Source organism: Anas platyrhynchos, chromosome 28, assembly GCF_047663525.1.
Source record: "Anas platyrhynchos isolate ZD024472 breed Pekin duck chromosome 28, IASCAAS_PekinDuck_T2T, whole genome shotgun sequence".
NCBI classification, from domain to species: Eukaryota; Metazoa; Chordata; class Aves; order Anseriformes; family Anatidae; genus Anas; species Anas platyrhynchos.
In genome coordinates this window covers 1,480,931-1,500,876 of record NC_092614.1, presented here as the reverse complement: position 1 = coordinate 1,500,876, position 19,946 = coordinate 1,480,931, and the positions used below count along the sequence as shown (strand labels likewise).

Genomic DNA, 19,946 nt, shown 5'->3' with positions numbered 1-19,946 from the left:
ATGTGAAGCCCAACTGTGCTAGGAGTGCCACCCTTATGTAGACTAGGAATCTGGAAAGCGTCCCTCTTCAATGACAGAAGCCAGCTTCTGCCCCATGATGCTGGTGTATCTCATGAAGAAATGCTCTTATGCTATGATGCTGAGTGAAGATGCTCAACCTAATTATAACATCGCATTATTCATTCGATTGAAGCTTTTCAGTATTAGTTTCCATTACATTCAATGTTAGGAGGCATGTAATGAGGATTGTTACTTAGGCAGACATTTTTGAGACAATTAAGCAGATAAATGGTTTTAATACTAAATTATTTTTTTACTACTAAATTTTAGCATAAAGGTCTTTGATCAGTTGGTAAGGATATATTACTGCGTGGGTTTTTTTGAGATATAAAAGCCTGATAAGCAAATCAGACCGAAAGAACTTTCCTTAGCATGCCCTCTAATTCTACACAATTATTTGTCAGTCTTTAATCATATCGACTCTATCTTTCATGCTAACTGCAGATGATCAGTCTTCTGATAAAGGTGGGTACTCTCCTAACTCATTTTCTCTCTGAATGTAAACAAATCTAAAATGTTTAGTAAGACCCCAAGCAAAGGGAGTAGTAGACATAGCTTGTTCCTACAGCAGTTTCTTCCTTACATATTACCTAAACTAATTTAACTTGGATTGGTTTAGGTAGTCCAAAGCTGGTTGTCCTCATTTGGGAATTATAAGCACTCAGTATTGATCTTGGGATTTCAGTATAGTGTTTTGCAGCTAAGGATCATGCTTTCATTTTTCATAATTCAGGGGCCTTGGAGGTAGTAGATAGTAGTTGGGAGGCTTTTTTTTTTTTTAACCTAAATATGCATCATCATCGTATTATTATTTTGTGTTGGCATGTGTATGATAAAAAGCATGGTATCATTGCCATTTTAGTAAAGAATAACTCAACAGTGATAATTTAACTTAATCAAAATGAAGACATTTAGAGAAGTTATTTTGGTCATCTCTGATGACGCTTCTTCAAGTCCAAATATCTTTGAAAAAGTCAGAAGAGGCAATGTAATCGTATCCATTTATAGGTCCATTCATTAAAATAGAGCTGTGTTTGTGGAGTCTTCTTGTTTTACTTAGTCTGAAAAATACACTTTTTAACAGCAGCACTGATCAAACATAAAAGCTGAAGGGTATAAATTCTGGAGACCATAAATACCGAGACATACAATAGTATTGTACAATATTGACATAGAGGTGGTTGTTGTTGTTCTTAATAGAAAATATTAGGTAAGGCAAATACTTCTCTGTGTGTGTGTGTGATTCATATTTGTGTTAGAAAACAGTATATGCATATAATGCTGGATATAAAAATTTTCCTTCCCTCACCAACCAGCCAGATGCATACAGAAGGCACTGTTTAAGCTATCTCCTTCCTCTTCTTTCTCCCTCCTCTTCCCTGTACCCTCCCCACCTTCTTTTGTTGCAGAGGACTGTGACTGTGAAGGATATTTCAATGGACATTACATAGGTGAGAAACCAAAATTCCCTTCCTTTTCCCTGTAAGAAAAAAACCCAAACAATTAAAAAGAAAAAATACTAAAAAAAATATTTTTCAAAAATAATTAAAAAAAAAATCTACATACATAAACATTTCATAAACTAGATTATTTTTGTGTGAAGGTGCTTGGTTTTCTACCTGATAAACAGATTTTTCATGGATTAGATTAGCATACATGCAGTGATTTGATCTTTAAAAAAAAACAAACTATGAGACTAACTCGTATTCAAAGACAGTATCTACTAACTGAACAGGAAGTTTAGATAAATGAAGACATGGTTTTAGTGGTTTCTATGTTTTTTCCTCTGCAGCTGGTTTACGCAGGAGCTTTAGATTAAGTCGTAAAGAGAAGGAGAACAATCTGAATGACACAAAGCAAGCAGATCAGGCAGATGCAACAGAGTTCCTAACGTATGAAGAAGTCACAAAATATCAGCAGCAGCCTGGTGATCAACGGAGGCTGGTTGTTTTGATTGGTAAGATACAGAATTGGTTCAAATTTTTAATATACCTCATTCCCATTTTTACGCCCACTCCAAGAGATTTTAATTTTTTATATATTTTTTAAGATACCTATTTTTGGTCAGTATTTGTTATTGTCTCTTAAGTGACAATCCTTTAAAACACAAAACCAAACAAAAACACCTCACCAAATCCTTCAAGAAACAATGACACAGGACTGTGTAATTTGCCTGATTCACTTTCAGTGTTGGGGTCTGCTTCTCAAACATGCAAGCTTATGCTGTCAGAACAATGATGAAAAGCTGGATGTTGGACAGAATTACCTATCAAAATTTTGCATGTAATTCTAATTCAGTGTGCTTAACAGCTTTTTGCTTAGCCAGTTTTCTGGAGAAAATCAAGCGTATCATACAACACTGACTGCTAGTATTAAAGATTTTCTGATTTACCGCCTGACAAATGTTTGTCCAAAAGCTGTCAAGGATTCGATTTGTTCCTGATAATATTCTTCAAAGTAAAATGTGGTAGGTCACGAGGTGTCTCATGGACAAGTTTCTTCAAGAACTCTCCTGTATTAGATTGTTTGTGTAAAACAGATTTATTTTTTTTAACAGTATTTCATTCCCCACAAAAATCTGTAAGTCATTTCTATTTATTAGGTTGCTTGGGGGCCAAATTAAATGAGCTCAAGCAGAAGGTTGTGTCAGAGAACCCACAGGAGTATGGTGTTGCAGTTCCACGTGAGTCAAATTTACTGACATTTGTGTGTTGCCGCTTTATCCCATAAATTCTGTTTAATAGTGTAGCGCCAGTTGCATTGATGAATGGTAATTTGTATTTCAATTGTTGATTTTATGCATATTTCATAAGTAGTTGAAATTATTTTCTCATTGTAATAAACCATGCTTGCCTTTAATAGCTGAGTAGATGATTATATAACTCGATGCATATGCAGTCTGGAATTTTGTCAACTCAGTTGTTTTTTTAACTGTGTTTTTCCAAATGAATAGATTGCATTTTTCTCAAGGCACATTAAAAAATAAATAAATAAAAAAGAGAGAGAGAGAAATTAAACACAGAAGCTAAAAATAAGATTGTGAGCTGCAAAAAAGGAACTTAAGTGGAAAAGCTAATATCTTAAGATTCAGCCAGAACAATGCAGTATTCAGTATATTAGTTTAAAAGGGGATGATTTTTCTTCAAAATGTAATAAACTACATTTAAAGAGAGCAAAAAACAGCAATTAATATGTGCAGGGGAAAAAAAAGTCAAAACTTTTACAAGGTTTTGAATTGTTGATTACTGTAACTAGTCTGTTCATATGAGCCAGTTGCAGTGCTAGAGGAACAAGATGCTTTTGAAATCAAAAAAAAAAAAAAAGACATTGAGGGCATTGTTGATAAAGGACTGTTAGGCAGGTGTTCAATCACGTGAGTAATTTTTACTTGAATCTAAACATGCACACAGAAAAGACCAGACCTTACTTCCATGCCAGGTATAGATTTCTAGAATGATCACCAAAGCTTCTCCTATATTAATAACAAATATTAAATGAAACAATGTCAAAAGCAGGGGATGTACATAATTGTGCAAGTTTCACAGAAGTGTGAGAACATTGCTGACAGTAAAGGAAGCATTCTGAGACTGCTGCTGACAGATCAAGCTGTTCTTCTCCTGCATTAGCAGGGAATCAACTGAGCTGTAGCAGGAAGGCTTAAAGGAAACAGTTCAATGGGAAGAACGTCAGGGAAAGGTAGAGATGAAATAATAAAGGTAAATCAAAAGTGGTCTACCTCTAATGATTTTCTACTAAATGTATCATTCTTGGTCTACAAACTAATAATGTTACAGTTTTGGTCTTATTATAAATTCAAGGAACGTAAATGGGTAGGAAAATCTGACTTGTCTCCTATGTTTTGCTTCCTCTCTATTCTAGATACAACCAGGTCAAAGAAAAGTCATGAGAAGGAGGGGGTAGAATACAATTTTGTCTCTAAGCAATCATTTGAGACAGATGTGCAGCAAAACAAGTGAGTTAATTTTAAAATACTGACATAATTAGCAACATTTTTAAAACATGTTCAATTACATTTCATGTAATACAAATACCAAAATCAGATGTAAACTTGGAGAAGCTGTTTGAGAAGGGCTCCACTTGCCAGTAAAGGTTTTTACTCAGTTTGGACTCTTATTATGAACCCAGAAATCTAGTAAGAGACAATTCAGAAACAACAAAGGAGTGGTAGGAAGACCAAAAGTTAAAATTTAAGCCTGCGTATTATAAGTTATATGACTGGTCAGAACTGAATCTAGTGAAAGTAACAGATAATTAGTTGGTCCTACTCTATCCTCTGTTTAATGTGAAAGATAGCACTGAGGAATTTTATTTGTAATTCCACTTTAAAGTGAATTGTAGACTAAATTTGTGCATGTAAAGCACTTTCTGGAAGATGAATTATGTTTCCTAGAAATGCAGATTTTGGCTAGTATCCCAGAAGAATCTAAGTCCATATCCTTGCTGGCCTTGCTCTGTTTAATGTGAGAAACAAGTTTCTTCTGTTTGGCTTGAACATCAGTCAGCTGAATTAATGCAGCTTCTTCCCCTGCTGTCAGTAGTGCTGATTCACTATTAGTGACATGTGATGAAGACACTTGCTACTAAGCAACCAGAAGGAAAAAAATAATTGGAAAAAGAAATGCTTTTTTTCCTGACTTCCCTCCTCCCATGTATTTAACTACTGTGACTTTGGGAAACAACTGTCAAATGATGAAAGTTAAATATACTTTCTGGACTGTATTTATTTATTTTTTTAAAACTTTTTAGATTTGTGGAACATGGAGAATACAAAGAAAATCTGTATGGCACAAGTCTTGAGGCAATCCGGTCTGTGATGGCTAAAAAGAAGGTTTGTTTGGTGGATGTGGTTCCTGAAGTAAGTTCTGCAGTTTATTTTAAGGAAAGCAAATGTTTCTTATTGGGCTGCCAGCCTAAGTAACAAATGTTGTTCACTGTTTGTGGCTACTCGCTCCGCAGAGAGCAATGATGATCTTGGAACATGCATTTCTGACAGGTGGCCTGGCTGCTAGCTGAGCAGAATAGGGCTCTTCAGAAAGCAGTGAACTGTGTACAGTTACTAGATGCCTAGATGATACAGCTCACTGTGGGGTTTTATCTTGCTGTAGGAAAAGTGCACATTTCTGTCCTAGCCTGCCGAAGTCCCAGTCTGTGTTTACAGCATGGATGATTATTTTTTTTCCATTCTTGTTCCTTCTTATTACTACCGAAACACTGCTAAAGTTGTAACCAGTATACATACTAAGGCATAGCACGCTAATCTTTCTTTGAAATTTTGATGCAGATCGTGCAACAAGTCAGGAAAAGACTTCTAATGTTAGCTCAGATAAATTACAGGTTTAAAATAAGTGTTTGTTACAAGCAGTAACTTATCTGTCAAACCCATTTTTCGTTCGTTTCTCAATGTTTATGGCTATGTCGTTGTTTTGGGAATTGCAGATCAAAGCAGGGTGTGTGTGCAGTTAGACCATGCTCCAGGAAGCATACATATGCTTGTAATACCTTACAGGGCACTGACATTAATTTTTCTCTTGAAGAGCAAGAGGTTATAGTGGTCAGACATATACTGCACAGGACTTAAGATCGTAGTGTGTACAAGTGAAATCGTTGAACCCAGCTTGAGCAGATCATTGGCATTCTATGCAGCAATAAATACAATATGGATTGACAAAAAATATCTGTTCACAGGCAGTGAAACACTTGAGGACTGCTGAATTTAAGCCTTATGTTATCTTCGTGAAGCCTCTCATTCCAGAAAAGAAAAAAAATGTCCTAAAATCTCCAGTGTCAGAAGAAATCTCAACTCCCTTCGTAAGTATTCTAACTTTACCTTTGAAACACAAAAGAGGTATTTGGGCTAGTATTTCTATTGTATGGAGGAGCACCTCTTCCATTACAGGGAGCGTCATAGTTAGGCACTAAGTGGGTCCTGTGGACATCCAGCCTGTCAGATGGAACTTTAAAATGAGGTTTTGGACTCCCCTAAAACTTGACTATATAAGTAAAGAGAACACATAAATTAATGAGAGCACATCTTACATGTGTATCTGTGTATGTCGGTGAAGGGTGCAGCCTTGGAAGATGCTACTGAATTCAGATAAACAGCTTTTCAGCTTTAGAAGAGTACAATTTCCAGATGTTAGGTTAGGCAGCACTTCTAATTTTGTAAAATGTTGTGTTAGTGTCTTAGTTCCCTCTTGTAACATGTTTCTTCCCCCTCCCTAACACGTCTTGAATTTTTGAAACAGCCTGCCAAATTCCAGCTGTGGCATATGTCTCCTTAATCTCAGTTGTAAGATTTTTACATACCCTTTCCTAGTGGTAGCAGCTCTTGTTTCGTTTCTTTCAAAGTACTGATTTAGTGTGCTAGTATACTTAAAATGTTGATAATTAATTAAAGAAGCTTACTGAAAACTTTGTTTTATCTTTTTGTGTTGATCAGCAGGATGAAGAACAGCAGGAAATAATTAATTCAGCAACATTCATTGAAGAGCACTATGGCCATTTGATTGACACTATACTGGTGAAAGAAGATGTCCAGAGTGCATGTAATCAACTTAAAACTGTGTTAGAGAAGCTAAACAAGGATTCCTTTTGGGTGCCAGTCAACTGGGTTAGGTCATAGCTTGCTGTCATCTGTTTAAAGGAAAAAATTGTATAAAAAGTATCTTGTAAATATATGGATTAGAGAAGGGAAATATGTCAGATTTGGTTCAAAACTGCCATTCTATCTAGAAAGTAATACATAAAGACTGTGGAAAAAAATGAAAGTCAGAAGCTGACACTGCCCCCTTGAATTGGAATCCCGAGTGGCAGCTGTCATTTAAAAGTGCATACTCAGCCTAAACAGATGAGTAAAATGGACTGGAGTAACTTTTAGACTGTAAATACTGCATTTTGTAAGGTAAAAATTCACAGAGGGTCCCGTGCTTCCAGAGCGTTTAAGCAGAGCCAGGACATTAACCAGCTGGAAGTTTCAGTCTTTGGTGATGCTTTGTGTGGCAAGGTACGTCTGAACAAGGTACTTTTCCAGGAACAAATCTACCTACAGAACAAGCTACTTCAGGTAGGTGGGAGGAATATTCTCTGGAGAGTGCTTATATCCTGTCAGTTACTTAAAAGTTCAGCAGACTTCCTTGCACTTAAGATCACTGGTTGCAAATCCTTTCCAGTCAGGCAAAAAACCTAGATGAGCTATGTAAATTGTATCTGTGTTAGCAGCTGAGAAATGGGGTGATTTTGTTGTTGTGGGTTGTTTTGTTTGTTTGTGTTTTTGAAGCCCAGCCTACACTTCCCAGTGCTTCTGGCTTTCTTGCAGAGTTAGTAATTAATATGCTCGTCCATGGCTTATGCCCACTTTTCCCAGTCTCTTCCTAATGACACAGGACAAATGTTAAGCAACCTGTAAAAAAAACCTGCGTGACTAATCGATCTCATAAACCAGAGACATTTCTTTAGTCTACATTAAAATTGCATAACAATGTAAAATAGGACTTTAAGAAGCTTATTTTCTACAAGGTATCTTTGCAAATGCCACCTACTTGGGTACCACATGGACAGCAACACAGCAGCTCTGAAAGGCTGCAAAAAGGAAGAGGCAGAAGTACCAAGCAGGTGAGCTACAGCACTGAATAATTATTCTTCCAGCACTTATGAATACCTTTGTTTGAAATCAGGTAAAGGCTTCCAGAGCATGTCGTTGTCAACATCAAGTCCTAAGAGGAAACCTTAACTGTTAGAGGGCTTTGCAGGCATTTTAGGAGATACAAATATGAAACCTGTATAGTTTTTATTAGGTGGGCAAGACAAAGAAAGCACAGCAAGATTATTCTGGAAGTGCCTATACCTTTTAATTATTTGATGAATGTGTGGGTCTTGTGCAGGTGTGTTAGCTGAAACTTGTTCCTGTTTTCTATTGCCTCTTGAGTTCTGATCTTTCCTATGTACTATGCCCTTTAACAACACCTTCTGGTGCACCAGTCTTATTCTTTTAATCTTAACAGTACGATGTTATTCTTGGTCCAGTGCATTCAGCAAAACTAACAACATTGCTTATTAAAAACACATTTCTTACATACCAGCGTCACTGAATCTACATTAACTTCAGCCCAGAAAAGTTGTGCATCCATCCCCGAACCTGTGTGCCCTGGCAACTTCTGTGTATCATCCTGCAAGGATAGTGCTTTTCACAGTCTGGTAGATCTGTTCTGGCTTGTCAGAGTAGATATGCTGCCAGATTTGTGGCCTCTCGCCAAATGCACAAGGATTCCTTCACACTGGTGGCCTGTCAGCTCTGCCAGTAGGTTGCTATAATCTTGGCCCAGCACAGCCACCAAAGATAATGTGACGTATTAGAGGCATACTGACAAATCTAGTGACAGATGTGCCTTCATCCTGTGAAAATCTGAGTGTAATATTTTAAAACTATTTAAGTAACAGCATCTCAAACTAAGTAGATTTATGAAAGTATCAAATAGGCAGATAGATCTCACCATAGATTTATATTGCAGCTTACACTTGGTTGTTTTTTTCCTTTTCTTTACAGTCTGCAAAACATCAGATTGTTTAGAGAACAATTTAAAGAAAAAGAGGTAAGACAAAGGGTCAGAATTCACTTAAAGCAATGTTACTATCTAACATCTTAGCATGTTCCAGAGGACTAGTGGTAAATAACTTAGTTTATGATCTAACATAGTCTAATAGTGAGATGTGCAAAGAATGCAAATACATAAGTACAGTTGAAGTTACATTTAACTGAAAATTTAAGATGTTAAGATATACTACAGCTGTTAAATATAAACTAAAATATTCAGTATGAGTTGAATAATCTTTTTTGAAATCTGTGCAGACACCCCATATTGATGTACAGTCATAGAGATACTAACTTGAGATAGTGTCAGAAATACTTAATTTTTTTGATGTAAGGAAGGCTTTTTTAGATCCAAAGTAAATGATGGTGAGAGAATACGTAAGTATATGGTAAAGCTTGAGGGTAGCTAAGATGAGCTTCTCTCACAGGAAAACAGAACACATTTGATGCTCTTATTTATTCTAAAAATCCTAGGAAAAGGGTACATGCAGCAGATTGCTGTTACCAGGACAAGATTCCAATCCAGACAAAAACACTGAGTCCTTTCCAGGCCTGGTATGTGTTCCTGCCATTAGTGAGAGGAAAAAAAGAAGAGGTTATAAAGAAAATCAGAATGTAAAATGTAATTCAAAGTCCTGTTTTCTAAGTGGTGCCAAAAACCCTAAGTCAAAGCACTTAAGCAAACTGAACTATTTTTCCCTTTCCCTACTTGCTCACACCTAAAATTAATGTAGCCTTTCATATTTCCTGTTAGGATTTGTAGTTACTGAAGGATGAGCCTTGGCTAACAGCTACAGTGCCTGAAGTTTTCAGGCAGCTTTCCATCCATACTGGCTGTATTTAAAACAGTTTCCCTTTCTAAAATTAGTTGTGTAGTGTACATCCAGGGCACACTGCAGTCAGCGAACTCAGACGTACTCAGCTGGTTTTAAGTAATCCATATCTCCAGCCAACTTTCTAATAGGATTAAAATAACAATTTAAAATATACACATTTCACATGACCATGAGAAGTGCACAGTCTAGAACCCTGATACCTTGAACTCAGCTTACGATACATGCATTGTTTTTATAAAGTGAAACCAGGTGTAAAACAGTATACCTAATTCACTTGAGAAGAGATACGGCATTTTGTAGTCTGTTTAAAGTATTTGGTGGTCTGCTAAAGGGAAAAAAAAAACACGTTACAGGTTTTATCATTAAGTGTTATTTAGAATACATAATATACACAATATACTTAGTTTGAAGACATAACATAATAGTATTTATACAAAAAGTCAAATACATGCCTGCCACCCAGTATCAGACTTCTTTTGGTAACTGGTAGGCTTACACTCAAGAAGCCTTTTCAAAATTCCCTGATTTTCCATGGTGATTGTCAGTATTTTCCTGTTCTGTGCATCTCTATTTGATCTGTAAGCAAAAATGAACACATTTGCAAACACGGATTGGGAAGGGGGAGAGAAAGGAGACAGAAAATGTTTTTTAAAAGGAAGGGACTGAAGGCAGAAGTCTGTAAGGAGCCTGTAGCAGACAGTGATACAGGCTTTGGTTTCTAAACTAACAGCAGAATAGAACTCTGCAGGAATTTCTCTTCAGGAGAGGAGGTAGGAAGGTACAGCCAAGTAGCGGGTGCTAATTCAGTGCTTTAGTGTTACAAATGGTTCCTTCCCAAGCTGAAAGATTTCATCAAGGACTCCTACAAGAGCCCTTCTATGGCTGTAATTTTGTCGGGGCAGTGCAGCTTTTCAGAACCATTATGAGTGGAAGTAAAGGGCTGGTGGCGACAGTTCTACTTTTGTAAACTGTGGATCCATCCCATAAAGTGATGCAACAACCTTTTTACTCCTGGAACAAAGGGTAGTACCAGCTACCTCCTTTGAAAGTGTTCATTCCAGCAGTCTACAGTTGCTGGCCCTCGTTGTATTGCAGCTAGGCGCTCCATCAGCTTCTTGTTCTCTCTCTCAATCTGATAAATTCGCTTTTGATCCTCCTGTGCAAGACATGCCAAGTTTGCAATGTCATTCTCATGAGAATCTACTAGGCTGGCTCTCACAGATCTGATGCCCATATGTATAAAAAAGAAGAACACAACAACCCTCCTTATTTCTGCACTCACCCCTATCCCAAAATCACCATGTTTTCTTGCTGTGCTTTGTCACTATTTCCTTGCTGTCCTTCTCCTAGCACCCCCTTGTATATCTCTCTCTCTATATATAAAAAAGGATATAAAAGCAGCATTGCATTCAATTTTTTTATCCTTACTCTTTTTCTCATTAACTTCCATTTTTTTGACTCTGAAAGGATGAAGAAAGCACCCTTCTCTTTATGTTCCTGAAGACTTCCTTGCTGCCTGAGGCATTATCATGACACAGACATAGATGTACCATTACCTGAATCCTGCGCTTGTTAAAATGTTGCCAGGTCTGTGCATGTGAAGGTTTTTTACGCACACGCGTTCTTCCTTAAAGGAGGAGAAAAGAAGAAATGTTTTAAGTGAAAAAGTTTTGTGAAGCAAAGCTATTGAGCCCCATATCCCTTCACCCAGCCTTTCCTTTGCCAGCATTTCCCAACAAACAGTGAAACAGCTTTCACTGGGAAAAGTGCTGCAGGTCTGCTGTGGTTTTTTTTTTAGAAGCAGTAGAAACAGAAACAATGCTTCAGACCTGCACAGACAGGAAGGGGAGTAGCCGTTTCACATTTCCCTAACCACTGTTCATTAATTTTTCCTGTTTATGTGCCAGACAAGACATATTGCACCTCAACTCACAGTAAATGAGCTGCAACATTGCTTAAAGAGTTTTCTATTCAAAAAAAATATGAACATGGATCAAGATTTTTCCATCACCTTTTAGCTCAAGCTTCGTTAGAAGTCAGTTGTTTGAAAACACAGTAATTCAGCAAGTCCTCTTCGTGACATGCTAACTAGCATCTAGCAGTGAAGAGGACTGGAATTTCCCAGCAGGATCTCTACAAACCCTTCATGTTGATGGCAACTGCTATTTTTTCCACTTCTGTTCAACTTACAGGTTAAGATGCTTACTAGTATTCAGTGAAAATATCATTTTGTATTAAAAAAAAACACAAAACAAAACACAAAGTTATTGACAGGTGTAGGGGTGAAATAGTTTTAAAAACACACCACATTGCAGCTTGTTACTGCAATTCAATGAAATTCAAATGAAAGACCAGTTCCTATAGCTTGTTGCCCTCAAAAAGTTATGCTCATGACTATAAATAAGCAGAACATCTCCATAAACTAATCAAGATGGGTTTGGGTTCTGTTGTTTTTTTTCCCCCATCCCTTCGAGTATGATAATGGAAATCTCCATTGAGTGGGATTGCATTTGCAGCCAGCTGAAGCATGATGCAAAGGGAAATTATGTTCCTTTTAAACAGACTGCCAGCTGTTTAATTCTTTCAGAAGAAGAACTCACTTAAGGGCACAACGTCCTTCTACAGAACGCAGACATCAACTGTAGCACAGAAAAGCTCAGCAATTTCACCCACATTCAACAGGACTACATGTAGTCTTCTCTCTCATCTCTTCCTAAACCCCAGGAAACATAGGAAAGAAGTGACTAGCTCGTTGACAGGCTCACTGCAAAGCCATTTCCATCACCAGAACAATAGACAAAGAGTGGAGAATGTACCAGGACCATTTTACAGCCTACTGCTCAGAGGCCATTCATCTCAATTGTCTCATGACTGTCTCCTTCCCAGCCTTCCCACCTGTTTTTGTGGTTCTGTTATAGTTGCCGCGGCCTCCCATCTTCTGAACTTGACTTCCTAGTCTTGTTTGTCCATGTTCTGTTTACAGTGATACCTGGAGATTCCAGACAATTATGACACACTCGCATTTTACTCATAGGCATTTGCTCACTGATGAGTCCTTACCTTCTGTGAACTGCTTGCAGAAGGCCTATCCAGCTTCCATAGGTCAAGGCAGCAGAAACTGCTTTTTCTTGTACTTACTCAAAAGTATAAACATCATTCTCAAGGGACCCTTTACAGACTGAAACCAGGATGTGGTATAAGAAGCATCCTTCATGTAGCTGCAACCAGATGTTCTTTCCTTTGCTAAAGGCATTAAAAGCCACTACAAATTCTGACACCATCCTCCTCCTCACACTGGTTTCAGCAGAGAGAAATACATAGAATTCATATTCCATCCATGCAGCCATGTACATCCAGTGCAAGACAAACAGACTTACATTCATTGCAAAACAAACAGAAACAGATGTAAAAACACAAGACAGGTATTTTATTTACTTACTCCAGAAAGAATTATATGCACATACTTTTCACAGATGAAAACAGCTCCAAAGAGCACTGTATAGAGAACAAGCTAGAATAGTTCCAAAGTAAAGCTAAAGTTTATACACCTTGTCTTCAACAGTGGTACAGTAGTGGTGTTAGTCAGGAAAACACTCTTATTAATAATGTAACTTAACTAGATAGCAATGAACCAAGATATACCCATCCTAAGACAGGCTAACCTTTTCTGTTCCAATTTGACAATGTCCTGTAATAAGAGTGTCTTTGGCTTTGTCACTTGCTTACAAGCAGCTTATATTTTAAATGCTGTCCCTAAATTTTTGGTTACCTTTAGTTTTTGGTTACTTTAAGTTTTTGGTTACTTTTACAGTTACTTTTACAGTGTTGCAAGCACCCAAACCAGAAGTCTCCTAGAGGCATTGCTACCAAGAGCAGACAGAATCTAGGTTAGCATCTTCCATGACTCAAGGCTTGTTTTCAAGACAAGGCAGCGAGTCCAACGGGGATGGAGGGAAGGTAAGAGGCAGCTATCTGGTAGCAACAGACTCTTCCTAGTGGACAATTGTCTATCACCAGCACATTTTATATTAAACGTAGTTTTAGCCCTGCAGTTGCTGAATGAGGGCAGAAACATGGGTTTGCAGAAAACTAAAGGAAGGACCCACACTGTAAGCTGGCCCAAAATGATGACTCTGAAATGCAGGTATTTAAGAGCAGCAAGGTATAACCTACAGTGTACTGCAGAGGAAGCATTTTCTTCCTGCAGAATGTTACTGAATATTATAGTGAATACTATAACCCTAAAATTTAGTAGCAACTCAGCTTGTTATCTGGGGACACGTAGGAATTTCCAGTGCTTAAAACTATGAGAAATAGAAAAGCAATGTCACTGCTCAGGTTGACTCCTGACTAGTAACTACATTAAAGCGAAGCTGGCTGCCTGAGAAACTCCATTGTCATTCTGGACAAGATAAGCTTTTCACTGATATTCCAAAATGGAATACTGTTTTAAAGCAGGAATTTCAGGAAAGGAACATGTTGGCTGCTGTACTGCAAAAGCGTAATATAAGAAGCACTATGATTTACTAGTGAAAAATCTGAGTTATCAAAAGAGCGTAATACTGGTATCTGGAGATATCAGAGGCACATAACTGAGAAGTAAATCGTTATGGAATAAAAGAGTATTTTGCTGATCAGCTTGGTTTTCAGATCTACACAATTGGTGGCAAGTCAAACAAGGCACTGTTTAGTGCCTGAAATTTCTTACTATATTTTTCAGCAGTCTACTCAGCTTGGACAGAACAGGCACCTGTAGATTTAAGAAAGTGGACAGTATGCACTACATAAGCTTTTCTCCTTCTGCGAAGATTCCATCAGCTGGAATCCCTGCTTCTTTGTGTTTTTATCCCAAAGACCTGGTGTCTGCATGATCTTTATGACTAGTTCCTCAAAGGCATGCTGCACTCCATCCTCTGTTTTGGCACTTGTCTCTGGGGGAAAGGAAAAGAGAGGGGAAAAAAGAACACAAAATAATATTTTTATCATATTTGCAGAGCACTCCTCTTTGTAAAAAGTTCTTTTAGGACCAGAGAGAAGATACTGTAACTTTTTCATCTAGTAAACCTCATCTCCTTTCTCCCTTAACGGCACACCTACATTGATAATGATAAACAGAAATGTATCCCATCTGTCTGAAGCATCTAATTTTTCCACCATTCCCCATTCTCTCCTAGAAAACAGGAATTGTTCTTAGGTTGCAATAACATATCTATAAGATGATTATTCCAGAACTAAGTTGGGAAACAGAGAAAGCAGAAGGAATAGCAATTTCTTTTTCCATTTATTTGCTATAGATCCTTCTCCAAATCTTTTAAGAAACTTCACCTAAAAGGTGCCTATTTTACACAATTTGTTCCCTATCTTTTTATTTTCCACATCATACATTTTATTGTCTAAGCAATATTATATTATTAATATTATAGTACTACATCTGTCTTTTACGTCCCTGCAACAAACTTGGAAATTAAAAAAATTATCTGTGGTCCCTGCTAGCATTACTTAGGAGAGAGATTTCAGTCCCTAAGACTCTGAGTTAAAAAACATTCAAGAAAATATAGAACTCATGCCTACACAGTACATGAAGGAAATCTCACTTTCAGCAAAAAGTATTTTCAATTACAGTCAGTGCAGAGCATCTCTGAAAAAAATAAAACCTACAGCCATGCATATGGAACTGCTGCCACAACAGGAACCCAAATTAATTCACTTCCAAAACAAAACAAAAAGATGACCTGAAGTCAGCTTATTTATTGATGCCAAAATATATACATGAACTTACCAATTTTTTGGCACAGTTACTTACCTATAAAAAGCAGCGAGCGTTTTCTAGCAAACTGGAGTCCCTCTCTTCTCTCTACTTCACGATCAGGCTGCAGAGACGAATGAAGAACATGACTAAAATAAGCTACATTTGCCAGTTTTAGGAACTCCCTGGAAAAGCACCACTGCAGAACTGAAGTTTGGCTGAAAAGAAAGAGAAAGTCTATAAAGCCATGTAGCAATCATCAACTGGATTTTCCCTGTTCTACAGTCAGCTTAAAAGCTGCAAAGAACTACTGCTATTAGGCAGAGCCAATGAAGGAGGGTCAAATTGAGCAGCAACATCAGATCAGCAGGAAATAGATGTATTGTTATCTTCTAAATTAGCAGGTAGCAAGGTACATGCCAGAAGGAGGCTTTAATTGTCAAATAGCTGAAGAAGCATACCAAAGATAACTGAAAAAGATGGCAAAAGAGGATAATGCCACCAAAATCTCAAGACACTAGTAGCATTAACTACTCGATACAGACATGCAGCCAGATAAAAATTCCAGTTACATAGTTCAGGATAGCTACACTAGAAACCTCTTGTAGTAAAGCAAGAGTGAAATACATTTCACTAAGCTGCAAGCATCTAAGATATGTCAAAACCACCCAGATATATGCAGTGACTTCCCTTAATAGAATCACCCTCATTAATTGCATCTCTCCAGTAGCATTGCCAGGAAGCTAAGAAGATCTGCTTCCCAAATGAGGTAGTAAATGGAGCCTGCCTAGCCTAGGTTCCTCAGTTACAGAGCATCTCACCTCCTCACTCAAGAGATCTGTTAGTTTCAGAGCTTATCACCCATTTATACTCCATCATGACTAAGCAATCAGTGGAAGAGTATAAGATGATGCATTTCTAAACTGACCTTATCGGTTTTATTGCCAACTAACATCTTCACAGTGTTGCTTTTGTTGGTGTACGTTTCCAGCTCATTCAGCCAGCTCTCTAGTCCTGTGAAAGTGTCTTTTCTCGTAACATCATACACTGGTAACAGAGGAAAAGGAGCTTAACAGATGTAGAACCTTGATCAACGTTTACTTCATCATGGCAGAACTTAGTCCCTACTATCTCATATTGCCCCAAGTAATAAGCAGTATTAGGGAATTGGAGAAAGATGCAGCCATATGGTCTTTCCAGAGCTGGAACACATTTGCTGTTCTCACCCAAAGTCACCAGGGATTACAGAACATAAGCATCTCTGCAACACATCTGTGACTGGAAATCAGGCTTCACAGCTGAAGTCTTTTACCTGTTGCTAGTTCTGAATTGGGCCACACAGAATATTTTTAAAATATTCCGTATTTTCTCACCTCATTTAAAATATAATTACATGTATGCACTGCTGTTAATTAACACCATTCTGGGTGTTAGCAAAAAGTGACTTTTGGTCACTTCATAACTGCATCCATTTAATCACTAAAGTTAAAAAAGATGCATCATGTCCAGAAAGAATATTTTGTACAGCAGGGTGTTCAGCTGTCACAATCCCTAAGAATAACACTGCTCTCTTTTTCTAAATTGGTAATTACACAGAAAAGGAGTAGCCATCTATAATTTGAGCTGTAAACCTCATGTTTTATGGTAATCACGTATTCTAATCAGAGTTTCTAACAAAAATCAAAAAATAAAGACATTAGAGAAAACAAAATACAAAAAACAATGTGCCTTATGACCAGAAATTCACCAGAATAGTTATTACAAAGCTGATAATTCATCCCTTGCCAAGTGACACTGCTGTATTTTTAATTTAAAGAATCATTATTTCTTGCCAGTAGTTTTGCATATTTGGTGCTTGAACTAACGATTCAGAAATGCTGTAAAGAACACTGAGAATCACAGGAACAACATGTACATTTAGGTAGTTAGACCACGCTTCTGCAATCATGTTTCTCATCCATATGCTTCCTACCTAAAACAACCCCTTGAGCTCCTCGGTAATAACTGGGAGCCAGTGTTCTAAAGCGCTCTTGTCCTGCTGTGTCCTAGAGGCAAAAACAAACAAACAAACACATACACAAAAAAAAAAAAAACAAACAAAATATTTAGAACAAAAAAGGTAACTTAAATTACACAAAATAACATTTTTCTGACCAGCAAGGACAAACAAAACCATAACAGAATGAGGGAAGCAGTCAGAAAACTTCAGCAGTAGCAACAGAAAATACGGGGTAGAAAAGCCTGGAGAGGACTGGATTGAAGGTTAAAGTGAGAAGCACAGATACTTGTACCACAAGTGAGACAACAACTAAGTAAATGGGATGTAAAAGAAATAAATAAAGATTATTCCTGCAAGCCAAGCAGCTGGGTTTAGTCAACTAACAGTCAGCTGAAGTGAACAAGGTGGGGAGTAACTGGTTTTCAAGTCAAGAAAGGAGAAATGGTGGTTCCCCCAAAAAGTAATGCACCTTTTGCTCCTTCCAAACAGGAAAGGAAAATTCAGTTAGAACTATTCCATATTTAATGAGACTGTAAACAGGCAAGAAATTTAAAAGAAGTAGTTTTATTAAATTATTACTGCATTATGACACACTCTCATGAATCTTTCAAATAGTTCCTATGTGCAATGTGAAATTCAAAACCCCACAGAACAAACAAGGAGGCGAAGAAGTTACACAATTTATTATTATTATTGTACAGAGAAGAATATGTACAGATTACAATAGACAGACTAACAGCTATGTTATCATTCATTTCTATTTTGCTGTATTTAAAAAAAAAAAAAAAGAAAGAAAAAAAAGAAAGGGAGTGAGACTAAAACCAGCAATATATTGACTTAATTCAGGCATCCTTACTAAGAATATTCCAAGGTATCCATGAACGTGTGGATAACAAAGTAAAAGCCCTGATGCTCTGTACACGCATTGGAGTTTTTATTTAACACACACAACTGCCCTGCTTTTTCCCCCTAATTACCAGTTTCTCCTGATGCTGTTACAGACTGCTGCAAAGTGCCTTTTCCAGCTATACGACTTGTGCAGGTTCTGGCCCTGCTTTTCATTGCCCAGCAAGGAGGCACACCCCTGGGTAATTACGAGGCCAAACATTTCTTGGTTACTCTCAGCAAAGCTTCTGCTTTGCATGCAGCATGTTGAGAATACAGCCAACACACATGGTCACTGGCTAGACCAACCACGACTTCAATACTCTTGCTCTACATTCTGTACAGAGTGTGAATGAAAACAAAGAAATAATGCCCATTTTGATACTTATTTAGTCTCGTTAATACCAGCCCAAGGCATGTTGCTGTCCTTTCAGAAGTCCCAATCACTTCATCCTGAATAGTGTGTTCTTTCTGAAATACCTATGACCATGCACATAAAGTCTCCTCTTTCTAGGGCTCTTTCACTCCATTTAGGAGAGTACACATGGAACTATAGCAATACTATAAATAAGTCTGAAAATATAGCTGCAATCTGATTTCCCACTTGTTGTGTTCTGGAAATATGGTTCAGGGCAAATGCTGAAGTTTCCCAATAAATCCAGACCAACCTTTACATAGTTCATAATTAAGTATACTCTTGTTTCCATCATTTTAACCAAAATAAAGTGTCTGGAGTGTTTCTGCTATAGAGAGTGTATCAGCACAGTCCCTACAGGAGATCGTGCAAAACATCACTTTCCTGCAATTTACTCGACCTGAGTGTTGTCTGTCTTGGGTCATACAGGCATGCAATACCTGCCTTTCTTGCAAGGCCACATCTTCATAAGTCTAACAAAGAATTACTGAAACACAAGTGCACAACCTCAGCATGCAGATGTTAGCAAAGAGGGTGGAAAAAAAAAAAAGAAGTTCCCACATCTGTCCTGAACAGAACCTACCCATATTGCAAGCTGCACTGCGTGGCCATCTACCACCATTTTCTTCACTTTGAAATCAACACCTGCGACATGAGAAGAAGGGAAGACCTATGAGAAGGAACCGGGTGGATGGCAGCCCCACAGCCAGCCCCCTTCTTCCCTCACAGCCCCCTGCCATCCGCCCAGAGCCCCCTGTTCCCCTCATAGCCCCCAGACATCCCCTCACAGCCCCCTGTTCCCCTCACAGAGCCCCTTATTCCCCCCCATAGCCACCCCACCACCTCCTCACAGCCCCCCTCTCCCTTCACAGAGCCCCTTGTTCCCCCATAACCACCCCACCACCCCCTCACAGCCCCCTTACTCTCCCCTCACAGCCCCCTCTCCCTTCACAGCCCCCCTAATCCCCCCATAACCACCCCACCACCCCCTCACAGCCCCCTTAATCTCCCCTCCCAGCCCCCTCTCCCTTCACAGCCCCCCTAATCCCCCCATAACCACCCCACCACCCCCTCACAGCCCCCCCAAGCCTCACCGATAGTGGGCTTCAGGCAGGGCTCAAACGAGCCATCGGTGAACCTCAGCAGGAGGCTGCGGGGCAAGCAAAGAAGCCAAAAATCAGCCCGGTGCCCGGAGGAGGTGAGGGGAGGCACCCCCCGGACCCCCTCCAGGCCTCACCTGGACTTCCCCACGGCGCTGTCCCCGATCAGGAGCAGCTTGAGGGTGAGGCCCGAGGCCTCCATCTCCCACCCGAGCCGGGGGGTCGCAGCCAAATGCCCGCTGCCCGCCGGCGGAACCAGCTGACGGGGAAGGGGCGCTCCGCCTACCGGGCGGCGGC

The 19,946-nt window shown here is 38.7% G+C and overlaps 3 protein-coding genes across 7 annotated transcripts in view; 1 reads left to right on the top strand and 2 right to left on the bottom strand.

Annotated features, from left to right (window-relative positions):
* MPP3 (MAGUK p55 scaffold protein 3) overlaps nt 1-14,437 on the top strand; it is a 27,357-nt gene extending 12,920 nt beyond the window's left edge. For 2 of the 5 annotated variants that reach the window (XM_038168756.2, XM_038168759.2), the window contains exons 12-19: nt 505-525; nt 1,470-1,511; nt 1,853-2,017; nt 2,663-2,743; nt 3,940-4,033; nt 4,828-4,936; nt 5,767-5,889; nt 6,521-14,437. In XM_038168756.2, coding sequence (XP_038024684.2) covers nt 505-525; nt 1,470-1,511; nt 1,853-2,017; nt 2,663-2,743; nt 3,940-4,033; nt 4,828-4,936; nt 5,767-5,889; nt 6,521-6,703 — 818 coding nt within the window. In that variant the 3' untranslated portion in view covers nt 6,704-14,437. The remainder of the gene's footprint in view (nt 1-504; nt 526-1,469; nt 1,512-1,852; nt 2,018-2,662; nt 2,744-3,939; nt 4,034-4,827; nt 4,937-5,766; nt 5,890-6,520) is intronic. The other 3 variants (XR_005261232.2, XM_038168760.2, XM_027445468.3) reach the window with 3 other exon arrangements.
* CFAP97D1 (CFAP97 domain containing 1) lies at nt 9,945-12,509 on the bottom strand. Its single transcript, XM_027445618.3, has 4 exons — nt 12,400-12,509; nt 11,061-11,131; nt 10,542-10,660; nt 9,945-10,080 (listed from the first exon to the last, which is right to left on the bottom strand). The coding sequence occupies exons 1-4, from the start codon at nt 12,437-12,439 to the stop codon at nt 9,945-9,947; spliced, it is 366 nt and encodes a 121-aa protein (XP_027301419.3). The 5' UTR covers nt 12,440-12,509.
* On the bottom strand, nt 12,911-19,944 carry LOC101803788 (ras-related protein Rab-18-B). Its single transcript, XM_027445608.3, has 7 exons — nt 19,787-19,944; nt 19,644-19,699; nt 19,133-19,194; nt 17,223-17,295; nt 16,179-16,297; nt 15,308-15,374; nt 12,911-14,435 (listed from the first exon to the last, which is right to left on the bottom strand). The coding sequence occupies exons 1-7, from the start codon at nt 19,849-19,851 to the stop codon at nt 14,263-14,265; spliced, it is 615 nt and encodes a 204-aa protein (XP_027301409.1). The 5' UTR covers nt 19,852-19,944; the 3' UTR covers nt 12,911-14,262.
* Nucleotides 19,945-19,946: the final 2 nt, after the last annotated feature.